The 20,059-nt window shown below is 39.6% G+C and overlaps 2 protein-coding genes across 2 annotated transcripts; one reads left to right on the top strand and one right to left on the bottom strand.

The window, feature by feature from the left end:
* The first annotated feature begins 614 nt into the window (after positions 1 to 614).
* On the top strand, positions 615 to 7,063 carry ttc34 (tetratricopeptide repeat domain 34). Its single transcript, XM_059333032.1, has 7 exons — positions 615 to 2,218; positions 2,415 to 2,637; positions 3,543 to 3,735; positions 4,069 to 4,235; positions 4,698 to 4,971; positions 5,158 to 5,372; positions 6,250 to 7,063. Exons 1-7 carry the CDS (start codon positions 615 to 617, stop codon positions 6,793 to 6,795), a joined length of 3,222 nt encoding a protein of 1,073 aa, XP_059189015.1. The 3' UTR covers positions 6,796 to 7,063.
* Positions 7,053 to 19,004, bottom strand: alas2 (aminolevulinate, delta-, synthase 2). Its single transcript, XM_059334037.1, has 10 exons — positions 18,874 to 19,004; positions 16,242 to 16,515; positions 16,065 to 16,160; positions 15,760 to 15,982; positions 13,349 to 13,533; positions 13,045 to 13,224; positions 11,409 to 11,573; positions 9,655 to 9,923; positions 8,010 to 8,172; positions 7,053 to 7,688 (listed from the first exon to the last, which is right to left on the bottom strand). The coding sequence occupies exons 2-10, from the start codon at positions 16,492 to 16,494 to the stop codon at positions 7,525 to 7,527; spliced, it is 1,698 nt and encodes a 565-aa protein (XP_059190020.1). The 5' UTR covers positions 16,495 to 16,515; positions 18,874 to 19,004; the 3' UTR covers positions 7,053 to 7,524.
* Positions 19,005 to 20,059: the final 1,055 nt, after the last annotated feature.

Here is a 20,059-nt window from a genome sequence, read left to right as displayed (position 1 = left end):
TATAAATATATAAACAGTAGAAACAATATGTACATATATGTTATTCAAATGAGGGAATGAGCTGTGCAAAGGTTCCAGGAGTGCACCTATATATAATATATATATATATATACTATATATACTATTTTTATGTTATAAACACACCTGTAAAGTTTAATGATTACATATGCAGCTGCAGCAACATATGTTTTAGGGTCCTGATATTGTCCATACTATCACGCTGCCATGGCTTACTGGGACACTTGAATAGAACAGGCCCATCAATAATGTTATTAGTAACGCCTGTGCTCTTTTTACTGTGACAAGCCAAAATGTCTGTGATGAGATGTTTTCATATAATATGCTGAGTATTGATAATTCTTAGTATTGATAATTCTGCTATAAAGTTAATAATTTGAAAGTTGAAAAAATAACTTTTGTCCTCATTTCCTGTTTTGTTTTTTCCCAGTGTTGTCATCACTGTGAAAAGGTGAAGAGAGAAAAATCTGACAGAGAGGACCTGCAGCCTGATCATGACCGCTGTGGTGAGACCTGCAGTCAATGTTTCACAGCTGTGTAGGAATGGAGACAAGCTCCTTGAGGCTGGAGAGGTGGGGCAGGCTACCTCTCTCTACATGTCTGCCTTCAGGTCTCATGCTGCCTCCACTGTGTCCCACATGCGGAAACTGAAGTCAGGCCTGGGTGGGGTGATATCTTCTCTTGAAGGTTGGCTCGACGGTCACGGGGAGAGCCATCCTGCTGAGGGTTTTAATAAAGGTCTTGCAGCTGTGTTTCTGTCCACACTCTGCCCCAACAACCTGTCAGCCACCATTTACAAGATGGAGTCTCTCCTTCAGAGGGGCGGGCATGGCTGCGAGGAGATTTCTGCTCGCTGCACTGCTCTGCTTGAAGGGATGCAAAACTGTCATTCGCAAAATGCAACTTGCATGGTGTTGGAGATAACACGTGCCCTGTCCTGCTTATTCTCAAAACCTCACAGCATCAAGGGGCTGAGGCTTTATCTCAACACTTACCAGAGTAATAAATCTGAAACCATCAAACTGGTGAAAAGCAGACAAGCTCAGCACTTACCCATTATAGTAAAGGCATTTACAGACCAAGTGCAGCTCATACATCCCTCTTTAATATGTGACAGCAAATGTGCAGAGACAACAAAAGAGAATGATGTGCTAGATGAAGAGACTTCTACAATTATTGAACTTTTATTAGCTATCTCACCCGATGATAGAGAAGTGCAGGAACTTCATGCAGCATATTTGTTTTTGACAGGCAGGTTTGGGGACAGTGCAGAGGTGTACTCTGCTCTCTTGCATCCTGGTTTTTGTGAGAAGACGTCAGAGAGTAGTGCAGACAAGTCTTACCAAGGCACTCCTGAGAGGAGAGCTAGACTCTTAACCAGTCAAGCAGCTGCCTGCTTGTCAGCAGGTGGACGAACTGCTGAGGCATGCAGGGATCTGGGGGAGGCATTTGAGATCCATCCTGCCACTGCTCGAATTTATTTTCAAAAGCTATTCACAAATTATGGTACCGGGGTGGCTGCTTGCAAACATCTGCGTCAGCAGGCAGAGAGAGGCCTAAGTGGTTACAGAGAAAGAGTCCTCATCCGTCCAGACCTGCGGTCCACTGAAGGAGTTGAGCTCCTGGACCCTGTGATCACTCAGTTAAGGACACTGTGCCATTTAGAGCCTGACGGAGGAGGCAGAGAGCTGCGGGTGCGACTGGCCGACTGTCTTCTCCTCAGAGGGGAACACAAAGAGGCCCTCTCCATCTGTAGCCAGCTAGTTGCTGCACAAGGTCAACAGAGCTATCAAAACACAGTGCAGGTTCTTCGAGGATACGCGCGACTTCTTTCAGATGACCACAAGGGGGCGTTAGAAGACTTCCAGGCTGTGATCGAACACAATGCCCCCCACCCGTCCAGCTGTGTGAGGGCTCTCTGTGGCAGGGGGCTCCTGCGCATGATGGGAGGCTTAAACTACCTCACAGCTCTGGACTATGTGACAGCCAGCAGGCTACACCCGCAGGAAACAGCACTGACTGTTCGCTGTTTGGTGCCATGGAACTACCGGGGGCTGCTGTTTACTGTTTTACTGGAGCAGGGACGAGTCATGCTGGAGGGGACTGGAAAGCACAAATCCACTTCCAGTGAAGACTCCCAGCAGCCTCAGCAGCAAGATCAGCTGCAGGTCCCATCAAAGAGAGACAACCACAGATCAGAGTATGTTGTTTGTCTCACATAAAGTTTACTCAATAGGCTATCCTTTTGACTGTGAAGGCCTATGGCATGTCACCTATCCATAATCAGAAGTTAGCTATGCAATTTTTGAAAAATTTCAGTTTATGATCTCTTTTCTCATTCATTTTTTCTCACTCAAATCCATTTTCTTTCCACTTTTCCCTGCTCTGTGCATCAGGACTCCTGCTGGTGTCCAGTCTCTGGCTGCGTTGCTGATGGAGCTCCAGCCTGGTGCTGATAGCTCTCAGATCCTGGCAGCTGATGCCTTGTACCTGCTTGGCCGGGTGGAGGAGGCCTACCGGCTAGTACTTTCTATTGGTCCCACCAGTCCTCGGGCACCCATCCTGGCTCGCCTCGCCCTGCTGCAGCTGCACAGAGGCTTTCTTTATGACACTAATCAGGTATGTATAGGTTTGGGGCAGTTGGTCCCAAATTGAGGTGCAGAGGCACCAACATGTTTATTGTCAAGGGGGGTGCAGGATGTGTTTCCTCACATGCAGCAGACACGGTACAATTTTTGTTAATTTCCTCATAGTTATATGTCACACAGGACACATTTGCATGAAAATACAAACACCTGCGCCATTCTTTTTCACTCAAATTGCTCTCTTGACACCGTTTCAAAGTGTCTGCATTCAAGAAATAGGGAACCACAAGGACTAATTTACACCCCTTCTAATTAAATGTCTTAATTTGTATGTTGATGTGGCCTTTTGCCAAATCTTGCACAACAACAGATTTATACTTATCTCAGCACAGTGACTGCATGGCACAAATATAGATTTACTACAGCAGAGCTGCAACATAATTTAGAACTAGAAAACAGTTGATTCAGTCTTACATGTTTTCATAAATAAATGTGATGATTGCATTTTAATTCTGATTTTCTTTTGTAAATAAAGCAAAAATTAGTCCACACTGACTCCAGTCTACACACTGTACTATGTTTATGTTACAGTCAAAGATAAACTTTACAGCTGTAACTGATAATTTCCCCATTTCTAAATATCAAACATATTCCTTCAAGATTAAAATAACTATTTTATTGGGGTGTTCGATAGATTGGATAGGCCGGGGCGCTTTAAGCTGAAATGTTGTTGTTGTTGTTGTTTTAGTTTTTAAAACAGCACAGAAATACTGCAACACAGTTATTTAAAGTTCCCAGTTTATTCCCTTATTTAGTAGTGTTTATTATTCAGGAGTTATTCAGTAACCACATACTGGTGTATCAGGTCGGGTAATACATTTAATTATTCCCTAATTTTTACAGCTTTTTACAGTTAATATCCGTCCATTTTCTCTGTAGCTGCTGAAAAAGCTCATCCAGTGTGGTGATACGAGCTGCTTGCGCCCCCTGTTGGCAGTGGCACAACAGAAGGACCGGGCTCTGCTGCAGGCACACTGCCACTCTGTTGCAAAACGCATCCTGGAGGGCACGAGAGAGGAGAGCGCCATCAGAGAGGCTGTGGCTTATCTCTCCATCGCCATCATGGCCTCTGGTGATTAGAGATATTGATGTTTGTTATTGGCTTAATTCTGATTGTTGATTTAAGAAATAGAAGGATTAGACGGATAAAGAGAAGGGCTGTCACAGGACATTTCTCACTTGAGAAGAGGAACATAACTTTCAAAACACTGAACACAAAGCAGGCAGATTGGCTTTGTATTATTTAATGAGAAGACAGCCAGCCTGAGAAGAAGCAAATTAGAAATGTTACTCTGTGTGTTTGTATCAGCGCGTCTTTGCATGAAGAAATGGAAGAAGTCAATTAAACTAAAAATAATAATGCTGTGAATCTCGTGAAACCAATCAGATAACTGTATTTTTCCAGGTGGCGAGGGAGCAGAGTCTCTGCTGGAGAGAGGGAGGTGTTATGCCCTGCTCGGCCAACGGAAGACAGCCATCTTTGATTTCAGTGCCATTCTGAAGGAGCACCCAAAACACGTTCAGGCCCTCTGTGGAAGAGGCTTCACCTATCTCATGCTAAACCAGCAAAAGGTATTCTTGAGTTGAAACGCTGTCAAAACATGTCACAGCTCAGAGTTTGTGCAGCACAGTTACTTCCTCCTATCCAGCCTTCTCTAGACTTCAAGCTACACAAGGCAGCTTTACACATTAGTGGCTGCAATCTGGCAGTGAAACGTAACTGTTTGAAAAAAAATAAAATTTCAGGAGGCCCTATATCTAGTGACATCTGCACACTGCCAGTTTCATGCTTATGTTGACCAGTCTGACCAGGAAAATAAAGACAAAAGATTTATAATTTCATGTTGGCAGAGAGGCTAATACACCTAATGATAGGAATAATTCGCGGAAATAGAATATACAAAATCTAAGAGGATGGGATGCTGTCTTTTACCACGTTTTTTTTTTTTTACAGTACAAAGTGTCAATGCCGCTGTATGTCAAAGTTAACATAATTATATTTATTATAAAATTCAATCTACCTCTTCCCCTCAGGAATGCACTCACGACATCCTGGCAGCGCTTCAGATTAACACTGACATAGTCACCAAAGACATCCTGTCACTCAAGGACAAGGCACGGAAGCTGGTCTGTGATTGGCTGCATCAGTTCTGTCGGACCAATCTGTCAGACATTGTGCACACTACTGCTGTCCCCTGCCATGAAGAGCAGCTCAGAGAGGCTTTTATAATTGGTGGAGCTCTGATGAGGACTGACTGCCGAGACCCCAGATGGCATCTCCTCTATGTTGACATACTCTTAGCCAAAGGTGAGAAGGGATCTTTGCCAAACTTTGCTGCTTGAAATTGTCAGTGGGATCTTTGAAATTATCTGGTTAGGAGATTATGATTTTTAGGCTGTGTGGGGTTTCCACTTTAATAAAAAGAATCGCTGAACCTGGTGCTCCTTGTTTACAGTTATCCTTACCCCTGTCGTTGTGGCTCATCTGCTCCAGGTGAAGTTAAAGCAGCAGGTGCTCATCTGTGCCAGGTGTTTGGCCAGGAACCAAGAGATGCAGCAGCTCAGGCCAGGGTGGGTGTGGTGGAGGCCTGGCAGCAGAACTACCGAAGCGCAGCTCGCAGGCTCAGCAAACTGACTGAGAAAGATTCTTCCAGTTTGGGCTTCTTGCTGGTCCTGATCCCATTCAATCAGCGGAAACGCATGGCACAGGTAAGCCCACGTGCAGGAATCCTAGATTCAGTTCAGTTTTTGCCACAGTTGTTTGTGCTGGCTTTTGCATTTTCTGCTCTACCAACATCAGGAAAATTGTCAGTTAGCTGCAAACATTTTCATGACAGGACTAATAAATATGCCCAAATCTCTACTTTTAAACACACACACACACACACACACACACACACACACACACACAGAGAAATAGAGTCCAAAACAGATTATATATGAAGTATATATAAAATAATAAAAAATAAAATAAATAATTAACAAAAACTGTTCAATTCTACATCACTGAGTCCATAAAAATGAAACAAGCCATTGGGACTTTATATTTTTTATGACAGTGGTTTATAGTTATTGGAGTGTAGTAGAAATTCACTCACTGAAGAGATAATGAAATTGAATCACTATCTGCTATCTTATTTGTGATTCGTGTTTGTGAGCTAAGCTGTTCTGTGACTCGGTAAAACCCCTGCTATCTTTTCTCAAGATCATTTCTTATTTCACCTGCATAAAATTTAGATTTCTGTGTTCTTTTTTTTGCTTGGTATCATTCAAATGTACTCAATTTTTATGTTCGAACACAGTGGGGACTAAAATATATCAATATATAAAAAACTAAACTAAACAGCAGTGACCATTAACTATTTCTTGTTCTCTCTGAATCGGATACGAGTATTTAATTTCTTGAAATGAACAAATGGAATATTGAAATGTATGCCTTATGTTTGATGAAATGATTTTACAATACTTCCAAGAGAAGGCAACAGCTTCTTTTCCTAATCTGGCTAATCAGTTTATAAAAATTAGGAGTATCATTTATGAATTTTCTAAATTGCATATTAATTGCTCGGCATCTAAATTGTGACAGGCAGCAGCACAGGAGGCCAGCAGTGTGTCATCAGGTGGCCACTGGGATCAGGCCCTCACACTCCAGACTGTGGCAGTACAAGCAGTGGGCGATCACAAACTCCAGTATCTTCGCCAGCGGGCTGCCTGCCTCGCTCAGCTGGGCCAGCACGAGCGTGCCATAGCTGACCTGGACAGAGTTATCCAGAAACACAATGGATCTGGCTCCAGCTGCTCAGATGACCCCCAAGTCACGGCGGAGGACCTGTGTCGGCGAGGCCGCAGCCTGGTGCTCTGCTCCAGAGAAGGAGCAGCTCTGGAGGACTTCACTCAGGCCTTGGAGCACCACAGGGACCAGACCCTGCATTGCGTGGAGGCTGGTCTGGGGAGGCCCCGTCTGGCTGAGTGCTTCCTGCGGGGGGCGCTGCAGCACTATGGGGAGCAGCAGCTCAGTAAAGCGTGGACGTTGATTGAATGCGGCCTCATTGTAGACAGTGAGAACGCAGAGCTCCGCAAACTGAGGGCAAGGGTCAAACGAGAAGTGGCCAGCCCCTGCAATGTCAACTAGTGTTGAGAGTCAGAATCACACAGGAACTCCAGACAAGCTCACATAATGTCGCCATGTCAGTGCCTGGACCTTAATAAGTTGTATTGTGGACGATCAAACTGATGTTTGATAAATCTTTGGGGTCAGAGTGCTTTGGTTCATATCACGTCTTCTAATTGTAACTTAAGTTTGTAGCATTAACAACATTGTTTGTTATAGTATTCAATATCTGTATAATTACAGCAAAGCAGTATATTGAATATATTTGACACCACAAATTTATTGAATGTTTTATTGTCCCGTATTTTATGAACTAATTAACTTCTGCACTACATACATTTCATGACTAAAACATCAGTAATTGAATTATTATGGAAACAGAAACATGGTTATGATCATTATATGGTATGATGCAACTTATCATGGAACATAAAATTAAAGATAATTCAAACCATCACACTTGAATAAAAGATTTAAGAAAGTGCCCAGTGTGCAGGTTTTATGCTTTTAAAAAGGCACAATTTTCTTTCATCATATCTATGACAGCGCAAAAATAATTTAGTAAGCATAAATACAGGAAAACAGAAATAAATACTGGAATTTAGTTTTTATGACCAAAAATAAAGCATGTTTGATCACAAGGTTATTAGCAATACTTTGGTACTCTTGTCAGTGCACCTGGATGATTAATTTAAAAGGATGTTGAATATAGCATTAAATGTATGCATTACTTCTGTTGAGACTTTGGTATTATGCTAACACAGTAATGTATTGTGGTTCCATGTTGCCGAAGTAGGATTTCTCCCACTCACTCATGAGGTCGAAATGCAGTGGGCGGTCACAAAAGGTGCAGGAAGCCGTAGCCGGGCTGTTGACCAGGAGCCCTGCCTCCTGCCACACCTCCACCAGTTTCTCTGTGAATAGAACACAGACACTCGTAAGAATGACAAATTAAATGCCAATTTTTATCTCTCTTTTACTTCTCTGTCTTAAAATTGAATGTCTGCTCATTTCAGCATCCATGTTACGGTGTTAGTTAGAGTCGATCTGGGAGAGTTGTATTTTTACTGCATTGCAGTAAGTGGTGACAAGTGGTTGCCAAGAGACTCATATATTCTTTCAAAGCAAAGAGACTCACTAAGGACAAACATAAATCACTTGTACCCACTGTTGTCCCCACTTAACTTGATTGGACGTTTACTAGAACAACTCTGACCTAATTTTGGTACACTCACCCACAAAGTAATCCATCATGGCGGGGTCGTGATGAGGGGAAGGAGCAAGGCGCAGCAGCTCCTCGCCACGAGGCACAGTGGGGTAGTTGATGGCCTGGACGTAGATGTTGTATTTCTCCAACAGGGTGTCACAGACCTTGGTGTTCAGCTCAGCGTTGCCCACCTATACAATGCATCGTGAGAGGTGATGTGAGTGTTTAGTGGATGCTTTTGCACAATCAGGTAATGCATGTAGGAATCAAAAGCATTGTGCTTGACTTGGTCTATACTAGGGGGAGGCAAACCATGGCTCTGGAGCCACATGTGCAGTGGCTCTGTGTTGCTGTGACAGAAAAAAAAGAGAAATCTTTACGTTTTAATTTAATTCATCATTGGTGCAGACTCAAAGCAATTTGTATTATTTTGTATTTTGTATTCATTTCTAAAAGTTTCTTATATATGGCATTAAATGCAATGTTTCAGTCAACTAAAATGTGCATCATAGCTGACAAAAGTCTACGGTGTGGCGCCTTAACCTTGAGCCTTTGGACAAATTAGATATTTCTTCAGCCTCTCATTTGCACTTGATGTGATATTGGTAGGCTAATTCAGACTTAGTAGGCTGTTTTATCTTCATTATAAGGCTCAAAATAAGGTTTGTGGCTCTGTTCAAAGATTTTGCTCTTTTTTTTTTTTTGGTCTTTTGTTTGTAAAGGTTACTGACCCCTAGACTATACAGTCAAAAATATGCATATATTGGAGTTATTATAGAATTTTCTGTGTTTCATTAAAATCCTATGATGCATTTAAAAAGTAATTACAAATTGATTATTTAAGTGATGCATTACATTGTATCACTAAGATTTGTTTGTTTTTTTAATTTACTTAATGGCGTATAATTGCTTATTATTAGAAATTGGATTATAATCAAACACAAGAAAAATAAAAGAAGTAATTATTCTGGTGGCACACCCCAGACTCCATATGTTTCGTGCTGTACATGTCGAGTTATGGTGAACAAGATATAAGGCCTTTTTCACAGTAGTGAAAGCTTAATTGTTACTAATAACATTAACGACAGCTCCATTGTATTCAAGTCCTAGTAAGTCAGCACAATGTGACAGTAAGCCAGCATAGACAATACCAGGACTGTGAAGTGAAGCATCAAATGATTGTTTCTTCCAGGTGAGTTTTAATTTCTTCTTGCACTCTAAACACAAGGTACATAACAATTTGTTAACAAGTTACTTGACATTATTGCCATGTCTTTCTTTTGGCAAGAAATGTATTTGAAACATGAATATTTATTAACATGTGTTGGTAGCTTTTTTATATATATTGGTGGTAGTGCACAGCAGCCTCTTGTGGCCAAAATGAGCATTACAACAACAAACACTAAGATTTTTTTCTCCTGCTTTCATCTGCCTGTCACTGTTTCCTTATTTCCCTACTTTGAGGTGTCAAAAGTGAAAAAGACAAGTGCCAGAGTTGTTCCCTTGGGATGTAACAGGTGAATATGTTGCAATTCAGTACTTTAAATAAGATAATTCTTTGTGACAATTATGAGACAAATTGCATTTCTACTATTTCTGACCGAAAAGATGCTCTAACTACAACTAGACCAATCAGATAAGGAGTTGTTGTTAGTCCTGCTAAACCTTCTCACCCGTATGGGGATGATGTGGCTGGGACAGTTGACCACCGGCAGACCCTTATCCATCAGCAGCTGCCTCATGTGTTTCACGTTCCTCTGGTGGGCTCTGCGAAGCACCTGCCCCTCGGGGCTTTTCAGGACCCGGACGGACTCCAGAGCTCCGGCCAGGACCATCGGGGGCAGGGCGGTGGTGAAGATGAATCCGGCTGCGAAGGAGCGCACTGTGTCCACCAGGGCGGCGCTGCTGGCAATGTAGCCTCCAACACAGCCGAAGGCTTTACCTGGAACACCAGGTAAACGATTTATGAGGTGGAGAGACAGGAAATTATAATAATATTTTCTACTTTACTTTTTTTATACCTGTGTTTTTATACGCATTGCATTTATTTGACAGCAATCAAACCCTGATATTTTACATACATCATATTCAGAATCAGAAATACTTTTTTGATGGGGAAATAGCAGTATGTAGATCAAATTAAATATACCATACTATACTATACTATACTATACTATACTTTATTAAATATACGTCTTAAGTAAACAGAGATTTGTACAAATAGAAATAAAAATAGAAATATGGAAATTTAGAAATATAAATCTTACATCCTTTACATATGACATTTAATTTGTTACAGTATGTAAAGTTGTTCTAATAAAAAATGTTCTAATAATAATAATAATAATGAAGTTATATAACATCTTCTCCATCAGGTGTACTTTTTATATATATGTAAATTGTATTTTTACATTTAGGTTTTGCCACCCTAAGAATAACCCTTTTACTAAAAGAAAGAATCTTATGTAAGTTTCCTCCACCAAAATAATAATGTATGATATATTCTATCAACATATTCTGTTTATAGTAAAAATAAAAATAAAACAATAAAAAACAACAACACTCTTTACTACTTTCATGGAGTGGAGTGTAATAGGAGAATGATAAATTGATAAATGATTAATTGATGTGTAAAATTATGACATCAGCATAATGTTTCAAATTAAACTGTGAATTTTATTTATTTATTTATGGTTTTATTTATTTGTCATGGACAATGCAAAAAAAAAAAAAAAAAAACATAACAGGTAACAATAGCAATAGGGAAGGGTAAGGAATTGATTTGGTTTGTTAGGCTTTTCTGCTTTAAAAGGCCATAACATGTTATCATTGTAATAAATAGTTCTCATATGTGACATGATCACATGATCATATAAAAATGTGTGTGTTCCTACACTACTTTTAATTTGTTATTTTATTTTGAACTTGTTTCTTTATTTACTGCCATGTAAACACTGACAACCAGCTTTGTAAAGTGATGAGTTGCAATCTATGCTTAGTTTACACTTCACATGTACTTGACAGGGATTTCTAGCTAAAACCTTGTCATGAAGCTACACACAGCACCGACTCCCTGCTGATGGTTTTATCAGAGCGACCAGAGAGGGAGTAGAGCCGGCACCCTCTGATAAAACCTCTGCTTCCCCTGATGAGAGTTCACTCCTCTCCTGCCCAAACACAGAGGCAGCATCATGCTGGTTGAGAGCTATTGCTGCCGTGTTGGCAACAGGACAGTGTCAGTTAGTGCAAATGGCTGTAAAATGGGAGTTTGGCCAAGAAAAGAAGCAATTAATCTATGACCGTTTGAGGCCGTTTGCCTTGCCCTTTTAGTGTAAAAGTACACTTCATCATCCCTCTACGAACAAATAGAAAAACAGTTGGATCACGAGTGTAGAAATGCTCAAAAGGATAAGTCTACTCTACTCACCTAAGGTCCCAGAAACAATGTCAATCTTGTGCATAACGTTGTCTCTCTCTCCCACTCCAGCTCCATGGGCTCCATACAGACCCACAGCATGAACTTCATCAACAAACGTCAGAGCTCCGTGACGATGAGCGACATCGCAGAGCTCCTCCAGAGGACATATGGCACCTGAAAGCCCCAGAGAATAAAGTGTTATTAATAGAACTGTGCAGTATAGGCGACCAGCAGGGCATTCATATGTGCAAATGTCCTGACTGTGTAAGATCTGGGTCATTTACACTATTTTCAACTATAAAATATCTCCTACATCTACAATTATAAAACATTTATATCAAAAGTAGCTTTTTTGTGCTCAGGTTTTAAAAATATCCTCTTGGTTATGATCCCAGTCATCCATTCAGTGTACTTCAGTCTGCAGTTTGCTTTATGGAGCTGTCAGCGGTGTAATAACACACAGAGAAATAGAGCTGAGTGGGAAAACCATTTCCTCCCACGGGAGACAGTGAGGGATGACAAATAATGCAGGCTCAGTTTCTGTTCATCATAGAAATATAAACACCAAACCTGGCTCTCTCTTTATTAGCTATGAATTATGAACTTTGCTGTTGATGACTGTTGTTAATTCATAATATACATGCCGAATTAACACATTTCAAGTGGCTTTTCTTCACATTAGTGGTACTGGAAAACTGGAAAAATTATTCTTTTTAAATCTTAAAGCATTTCATAATTGAAACTATGAATATATTAAATGACTTAATTGTGAACTGGTGATCTTCATAACCAAACAATCAGCAATGTACAGTAAAATAACATAATTCCATTCTTAAAAGGACATTTTTTTCTTTTTAAAACTGTAATGTGGGTTGTGTATTGGCAAGAATCTGGCGATACAATATGGTTTCTGACTCATATACTGTTATATATTGCTCTACTGTAAGCAAGGCAATATATTGTGATTCAAAAAAAGGTAATTTTAGGAAAACCGTCATAGTATAGACACCATCTTATCCATAAAAATCAATGTCATGCAATCAGAAAAATAGGCTCTGCATTTGCATTTATTGGCCCCTGTAACATCCATCATCAAATAACCACTTTTTGTTTCTGTTTGCTACAAATCTTTGCATGTGATAATAATAAGAATTATTATAATAATAATGATCACAATTGCACTGGGCAAACCAGATGCATTGAGGGTTTTAAGAAGAAAGACTATAAACAAATATATTCAGAATTAAAATACATACCTGAGCTATAGGGTTAAAAAGCAAAGGCAACATGATCAAACAAACTATTCATAATCTATTCATGTAAACACCACTGGGTAATAATTATGTAAATGTTAATTACTAATACAAAATCATCAAACTGTGTTTTTGAGAATCGACAATGAAAAATATCGCACCAATATCATCAAGTGTATCAATATTTTCTCAAACCTCTAGTACTAATTACAACTCAGATCAGTCAGCGTTACTCAATATCAATAGCTTTATTTAATTGATTTATATCTAATCAATCTGCATATAAAATGTGCATTAATTTGGTTTACCCCCCACTATATATATTAGTAAAGAAATTAAATATTAAGCGTCTCCTCTATCACTTCAAATTAACATTTTGAGGTAGAACTCACCATCCATTGAGTGCACGGTCTCAAATGCCACTATTTTGGGAGTCTTGGGGTCGGAGCGCTGCAGCAGTTCCTCCAGGTGTCGGCTGTCATTATGGCGGAAGATTAATCGCTTGGCTCCGCTGTTCCTGATGCCCTGAATCATTGATGCATGATTCCCTGCATCAGAGTAGATCTCGCACCCTGTGAGCCACAGTGAACACACCATGAAACCAGTGAAGATGACTTCCCTCTAAACGGCATCAACTCTCAGATAGTATCCCCTCTCCTACAATGTATGACATGACGGGGTCAGAGGTCAGTTTACCTGGCAGCATCTTAGCCAAGGTGAAGAGGGTGGAGTCATTGGCCACAAAGCAGGAGGAGAAGACCAGAGCTGCGTCTTTCTGGTGCAGCCCGGCGAGCTCCTTCTCCAGAGACACGTGGTAGTTACTGGTGCCTGAGATGTTCCTGGTCCCGCCTGCTCCTGCACCGTGCTTGTCCACAGCATCTCTGAGATCACCCAGAAAACAAAGTGGTAAAACATTCGGCTCACACAATACATGCCATGAAATTGTCTTTCAAATGCAGTCCCTCACATCAAAACAATAATAATAATCCAGGGGTGCTACAAAACCCAGTGATTAGCAAATAATTAAAAGAGTCCTATATTCAGAAAGAAAGTGAGCATTTTGATCATCAAAATACAAATTGTGTAACTAATGGCTGGATTAAGATTCTGCTGTAGAATCAAGTCATATAGTAAATTACAAATAATCAGACATAAGACTCATTTCATGTGTTCTTCAACTGAATAAATTATATTTTAGGGGAAAAACTTCAGTAAAGTTATCACAAGTTAAATATCAAAGATATGCACACATATGCAGTGTTAAAATAAAGGTAAATATTGAGATATTTAACACAATGTCAGTGTTTTCCCTCATTTTTCAAAATTTCTGTTTTTGACTACTGATAAATTATAATTATTGATATTCCAAGTGGGATTTTTTCAAGTGATCTAAAAATTTCAAAGTTTTACTGTTAGATACTTGCCCAAAGTACATGGTCGCCCACAAAATTGGAATAAAATACATTTGCGACAATGTGATTTATTATTGACAGATAAAGTATATATCTTCTTAAAACTTTATTAATCAATCTCTTCCAAACATGAAATTGAAGCCACAATTCAAAATTCAAAATATTGCCTGAAAACCAAAGCATTCCAACTTTATGGGCACCCGTGTATATCAGTACCAAATCTCAAGACCAAGTAGGGCTGCAAGCAGCAGTGAGTCAGTAGGGGGCGCTATGACTTTGACTGCATGTTGAGATAGGGATGTGTTCAGGCAAGGACCCTTGTGAATCATAACAAATTTGGGGCAGATTTCATGGCATGGATGGTCACCAAGTGCTTCACGGCCTAGCATCATGGAGGGGTTAAGTCTCTGCTGACCTGATTTGAGGTGGATCTGTTCAACCACTACGGAGCAGGACATCACAGTATAAAACATGTAACTTCCTGTTGCCAGCAGGAGGCGCTATGACTATGATTCAAAATGGTCCTTAAGATGGGGCGTCCCGGTGGCTCACACTGGTAGAGCGCATACCATTAAGGCTGAGTCCTTCCTGCAGCGGACCTGGGTTCAAATCCAGCCTGAGGTCCCTTTGCTGCCCCTCTGTCTCCACCTTTCTATCTATCACTTTCAATAAAGCATGAAAAATGCCCAAAAAATAATCTTTAAAAAAACAAAAGTCCTGCATATGTCTTCAGGCCGTGATTTGTATCAAACCTGAGAAGTTTGAAAAAGATCTGAACACGTGTAATGGAGTTACAGCAGGTTCTTATGTCATGGCTTTCGAATCGAATTTCGCTGTGCCTATAACTCATAACTCCCATGTGTCCATGACTATAACTCATTATTGTCACATAGATGTCTTCAGGCCGGGTCTGTGATCATACGTGAGATGTTTGGACAAGATTGGACAATGTTCACTCATGTTTAAAACTACTTCCTCTTTTGTGGCGAGTGAAATTTGAGGCCTCGCCACGGCCGCGCCCTTTGATAAAAAGTTAAAAGCTTAGAAATGTATCTTTTTACATGTCTTTTGAGTGGACTGACCAGATTTGAAGCCGGTTGGGTTAAACCTCTAGGAGGAGTTGATTAAAGTATGACACGTGGAATTGTTGAAAAATGGCCATACAAATCAAAATGGCCGACTCCCTGTTGAGTTTAGGATATGGGTCCTGCTGAATTTTTTGTTCGTCTGGAATAGTTCTATATGTCTACCGAATTTCATAAATTTTCATCAATCTTGGAGCTCAGGAAATATTGTAGGGGCCGCTACAGAGCCAATTTGCCACCCCCATTCCTGAAACCCATATCAGATCACAATTCTCGCTAAGCCCTAGCCTGGCTAGCCAAGCTCAACAACTGTGCCAAATTTTGTTCGTTTTTCGAGTAGCCCTAGCACCTCATTTTTTCCTCCAAAGTGATAAAATAAGAAAAAGAATCCTTGTGGATACAATAGGTCCCTCACTGACTGAGTCAGTGCTTGGGCCCTAATCAGAATAATCATACTAAATACTAAATCTAGTCTTTGTGCACAAATGGGAAGGATTATGTCTCCACAATGTAAACACACACTATGGAGACATCTCTGAAAGGAAAATGCATTCATAAGCTATAAAAAAAAAACTAACAAACATTTACTTTTTTTCCTGTCTCATTTTACCTGATTGCACTGATGACCTGTCGGTGCTGACTCATTCCCAGATAGTCGTTGCTGCACCAGATGGACACCTGGGAGCCCTCCCGCCCAGAGACGGAGTAATCCTCAGCATAAGGGAAGACCTTAGCATTTCTGTTCACGGTCTTGAAGACTCTGTATGTGTGGTCTTTCTTTTTGTCAGAAATCTTCTCAATGAAGAAGCGGTCATAGTCGTAGCTAGGGCCAACTACAGGGTTCACAATCACAGCATTAAGCAAATAAACATACACTAGACTGCATCATATTGAATAGGTATTATTTAGACATACCCATGTTGTCTTTGAGGAGGTGGGTGACAGTATCAGCTTCAGCTGATGTTGGGAGGAGTTTATCCTTTAAACCTTTCAGCAGAGAAGTCATCAAACCTGTGAAAGAGGACTCTGTCAGTGTTTGATGGTATTATTTTGTCTCGTATGTTCACCGCAGCCTCAGTACATTCCTCCTACCTCCTTGGACGTCCTCCTGAACTTCAGGGCTGGCTCGGACCATCCCGATCTGATTGGTGACAAAGGGGCAGCCCTTGGAGACAGACACAGCCACCTGAGTAGCTGTCTGAGCAAACATCCTCCTCTGGTCCAGTGTAGGAAGAGGTCGGATGGGGCATTGGTCGGCATAAGACAGCAAGGCGGCTCCAGTTCTCCGCAAAGCTGGCTTATGCGCAGACTTTAGGAAGGGGCAGTGATGCAGAAAGGCAGCCATTGTATTGCAGCTGTTCTTACTCTGAGTGAAGAAAGAAGAAGAAACTAATCTTAGTTAGGGTTTTTCCACAATTCAGCAAGTCTACTTATAAATCTTGTGAGTCACCACCGAAAGTTCTTTGTGATGGTTTCAAAGAAACATGGGGATGAATAATTGGACAAACATCTAAATAAGATACACCAAGTTCTGGGGTCTGTTTTCCTCAAACCTTGGTTTAGAGATACTCAGTGTCTTACTTCAGTTGGTCAAACAAGTAGCTAGAAGATCCATACATATATTAAAAAGTGACTAAAACTGCAAGATAATTTCTAACTGCCTCAATACTTTTCTAACAGGTCTTCCAGCTTTCAAGATTACCTAATGAAGTCAGATTTGGGCCACTTTTTTCATTCTTGGATCCCTACTTGTAATTTTCCATATCATAATTGTACACACTGCTATTCTATGATTACAGGTAGTCAGTCCACCCATCCGATCTCTGGTGTTGACATCAAGGTTAGTGGAAGACTCACATGTAACTAAATTTTTGCTTTACCTAATAAAACATAGTATAATGGGTAACAAGAGTTACAAACTAGCATCGCTGAACATGAATCCTGCTTTTGTAATCATGGTTATAGTCACTGGTGGCTAGACATTTTAGCACTCAGAACCCCATACCACATAGGCTTTGAGACAGTTAAGATGCCACAAAGAGGCCTATTGGATACACTTCCTTTTTACACTCATTTTTAATGAGATTTCATTATTGAGATGTACTTGTTTGATGGGTTGCAGACACTTAATAACCCACTTGTGTACTGTGAAATTCCCAGAATACATGCAGAAGTAGAAGGACGTCCTGCCCCGAAACGTCCCTTGAGTGCTGGTATAAAGTCACATTGCAGTGCTGTCCTGGTCTTTCAACATTAGGATCCAGCACCCAGTCCTCAAGGTCTAATCATGACTTAAGTACATTGTGTCTTATTATTTATTCTACAAGACATCTAAGGAATATGAATTATATCTGTAAAGAGAAGGAATTTCATTGCAGTGAGGATGTGTAAAAGAGTGGTTTGCCTTGAGAAATTGTTGCTCATATCTCATCCCTAATACAGTCAGATGATCAAAATGTAAAATAAAACTTCACAAGTTACAAAGAAATAAAGGCTCAGAGGGGCCAGACATGTAAATAGCGTTGGAGTTTAAAGCTAGAGAGAGCAGTGGAAGCCTCTTCCAGGGTGCGGCAGGTTGCTGCTGCTTATCTTAACTCTGCAGGCGCTCAAGTGCTGCCCTGACAGACGTCATCAGCTGAGGCTGATTATTACCTATGAAATAATCCTCTATAAAACACAGCAGGGATGCAGCTAGTTCTTCTTTTTAAATTACTGTTATTGCCCTGCTGTTGAAAGTTTCTCAGACTCAGAGGACAAATTGAATGTTGGATGTTATCCTCTGTCAATAAATTATCCACCAAATGATGAAAAACAATAATGAATCCATCGTTTTAATGTGCACAGGAGCGAATCGTTGTTTATTTTAGTTTCAAGACAAAGGCCGGCTGTATCACTTCCCTCACAATCTCCTGCGGTCAGCAGATAAGGCAATTCTTGGAATCTGTGGCTTTCTCTTGTGGTCAGATCTTATCTTTAGGTTGCTCTTTTAAAGACCAGTGTCTTTTAAACATCAAAAGTAGGTCAAATATATCTATCTTAATAATGTTTTTTTTGTTTGTTGAAGACATTTAACTATTAATCACATGCAATATAAGCCACATACCAGTATATCATATGCAGTATCCACATTGCATGTTACTTCTCAAGAAGAAGTCATTTTGGGGATACACTGTGTGTGCATAAATTCATATTTATTCCTGTATTGTGTACTCCAGTTAATGCATGAATAAATATTATATAAATTAATATAAAAAAGTCTGCTGTATTATGGCTGTATGTGTAGTGTTTAAAAATAGGCAATATTATATGACAAACAACTACACTTTGAAAAATACTCATGATAGTAATTGTATGATTAACACCACTAATATTACTATTACTACTAATATATATAGTAATAATAATAAAAAATAATAACTATTCTTATCATAGTAATTCTGATACAACAACAACAATATTAATAACAAAAACTTGATAATCATCAACAACAATAACAACAATACTACTACTACTACTAATAATAATAATTATTATTATTATAGAAATTATGATATTAACAACTACAATATTAATAACAAAAATGTCATCATCAATAATAATAATGATAATAATAATGATGATAATAATAATAATAATAATGATAATAATAATAATAATAATAATAATAATAATAATAATAATAATAATAATAATAAGGAGACAGATGAGAGGGAAAGAAGCTCACCTGTTGACCTGCACTGAGGACGAACTTCAGAACAGCAAATAGACGGAAGTTCAGAAAGTGTCAACAGTTATCGGTCAGATGTTGAAGAGCATTATGTAATCAGCTCTGCTCGGGTCATACAGGGCTCAGCTTTGGGGGCCACCCAGGGAGGTGTATGTGTGTGTGTGTGTGTGTGTGTGTGTGTGTGTAATATGGGAGGTGCAAAGATGCTGATAGGGCTCCATAAAGTTGCATCACTCTCACTTCACGTTGGTTATTTTCACTTTCACACATCTCAGTTGTTCTGCCATTGATGCCATTCTCAGAAACATGCATGTATATTAATACTGTAAACTCACATTTTATATATACATACAATTATAGAAGTTATGATATAGGCATTGTAGTAAAAGTGCTCACCTCCTGTTCACCACCTCCTCATTTAGCATTTATAAATGTATGAAAAAATGTAATAATAATAATATTAATACATTAAAAGTCCCATATAGTCACTTTAAAGTTAATTTGGAAACCAGTGTTGGGATGTAATAAAGCACATAAACTGCTGTATATAAGTGCAATTGTACTATACTTGAGTATTTCTACTTTATGCTGCTTTATGCTTCTACTCCTCCACTATATCTTAGGGTTACATATTGTTAATTTTACTCCATTACATTATTTTAGTTACTATGCAGATTAAGGTTATTAATAAAACATTTCCTAGTGGATGTAGTTTCTTTGTTGTTTGTTGATGCCTTATAGTTCTATTTTTTATTCTATTTTATTCTACTTTTATTTATTATCTTGTTTACTCTGTACTTGATCTACTGCAACACCTGAATTTACCCATGGGGATCAATAAAGGAATATTTGAATGTAACTGTCTGTTAAGTATTTTATTTTCCCTTCATGTTTCATGTCTTGTGTTCCTTTCTGTCCTCGCCTCTCTCCTCGTCTGTGCGCACCTGATTCCTCATTGTGTTTCCCACACCTGTGTCTCATCACTCCCTATTAGCCCTGTAGTATATAACCCCTCTTTTGTGTCTTGTCTCGTCGCCAGTTCGTTGTTATTGTAACCTCACGTTCAAGCATTTCACACAATCATAGCCTTGTCGTGTTTGAACCTTGCCGACCCTGTTTTTGGAATAAACGTCTTTTGAGTATTGGAACTTGATCTCTGTCGCGCATTTGAGTCCCGCATTTA

The sequence above is a fragment of the Centropristis striata genome, chromosome 5, assembly GCF_030273125.1.
Source record: "Centropristis striata isolate RG_2023a ecotype Rhode Island chromosome 5, C.striata_1.0, whole genome shotgun sequence".
Taxonomy (NCBI): Eukaryota; Metazoa; Chordata; class Actinopteri; order Perciformes; family Serranidae; genus Centropristis; species Centropristis striata.
Note: the sequence above shows the minus strand (reverse complement) of the source record. Positions and strands in the feature narration are given on the sequence as shown.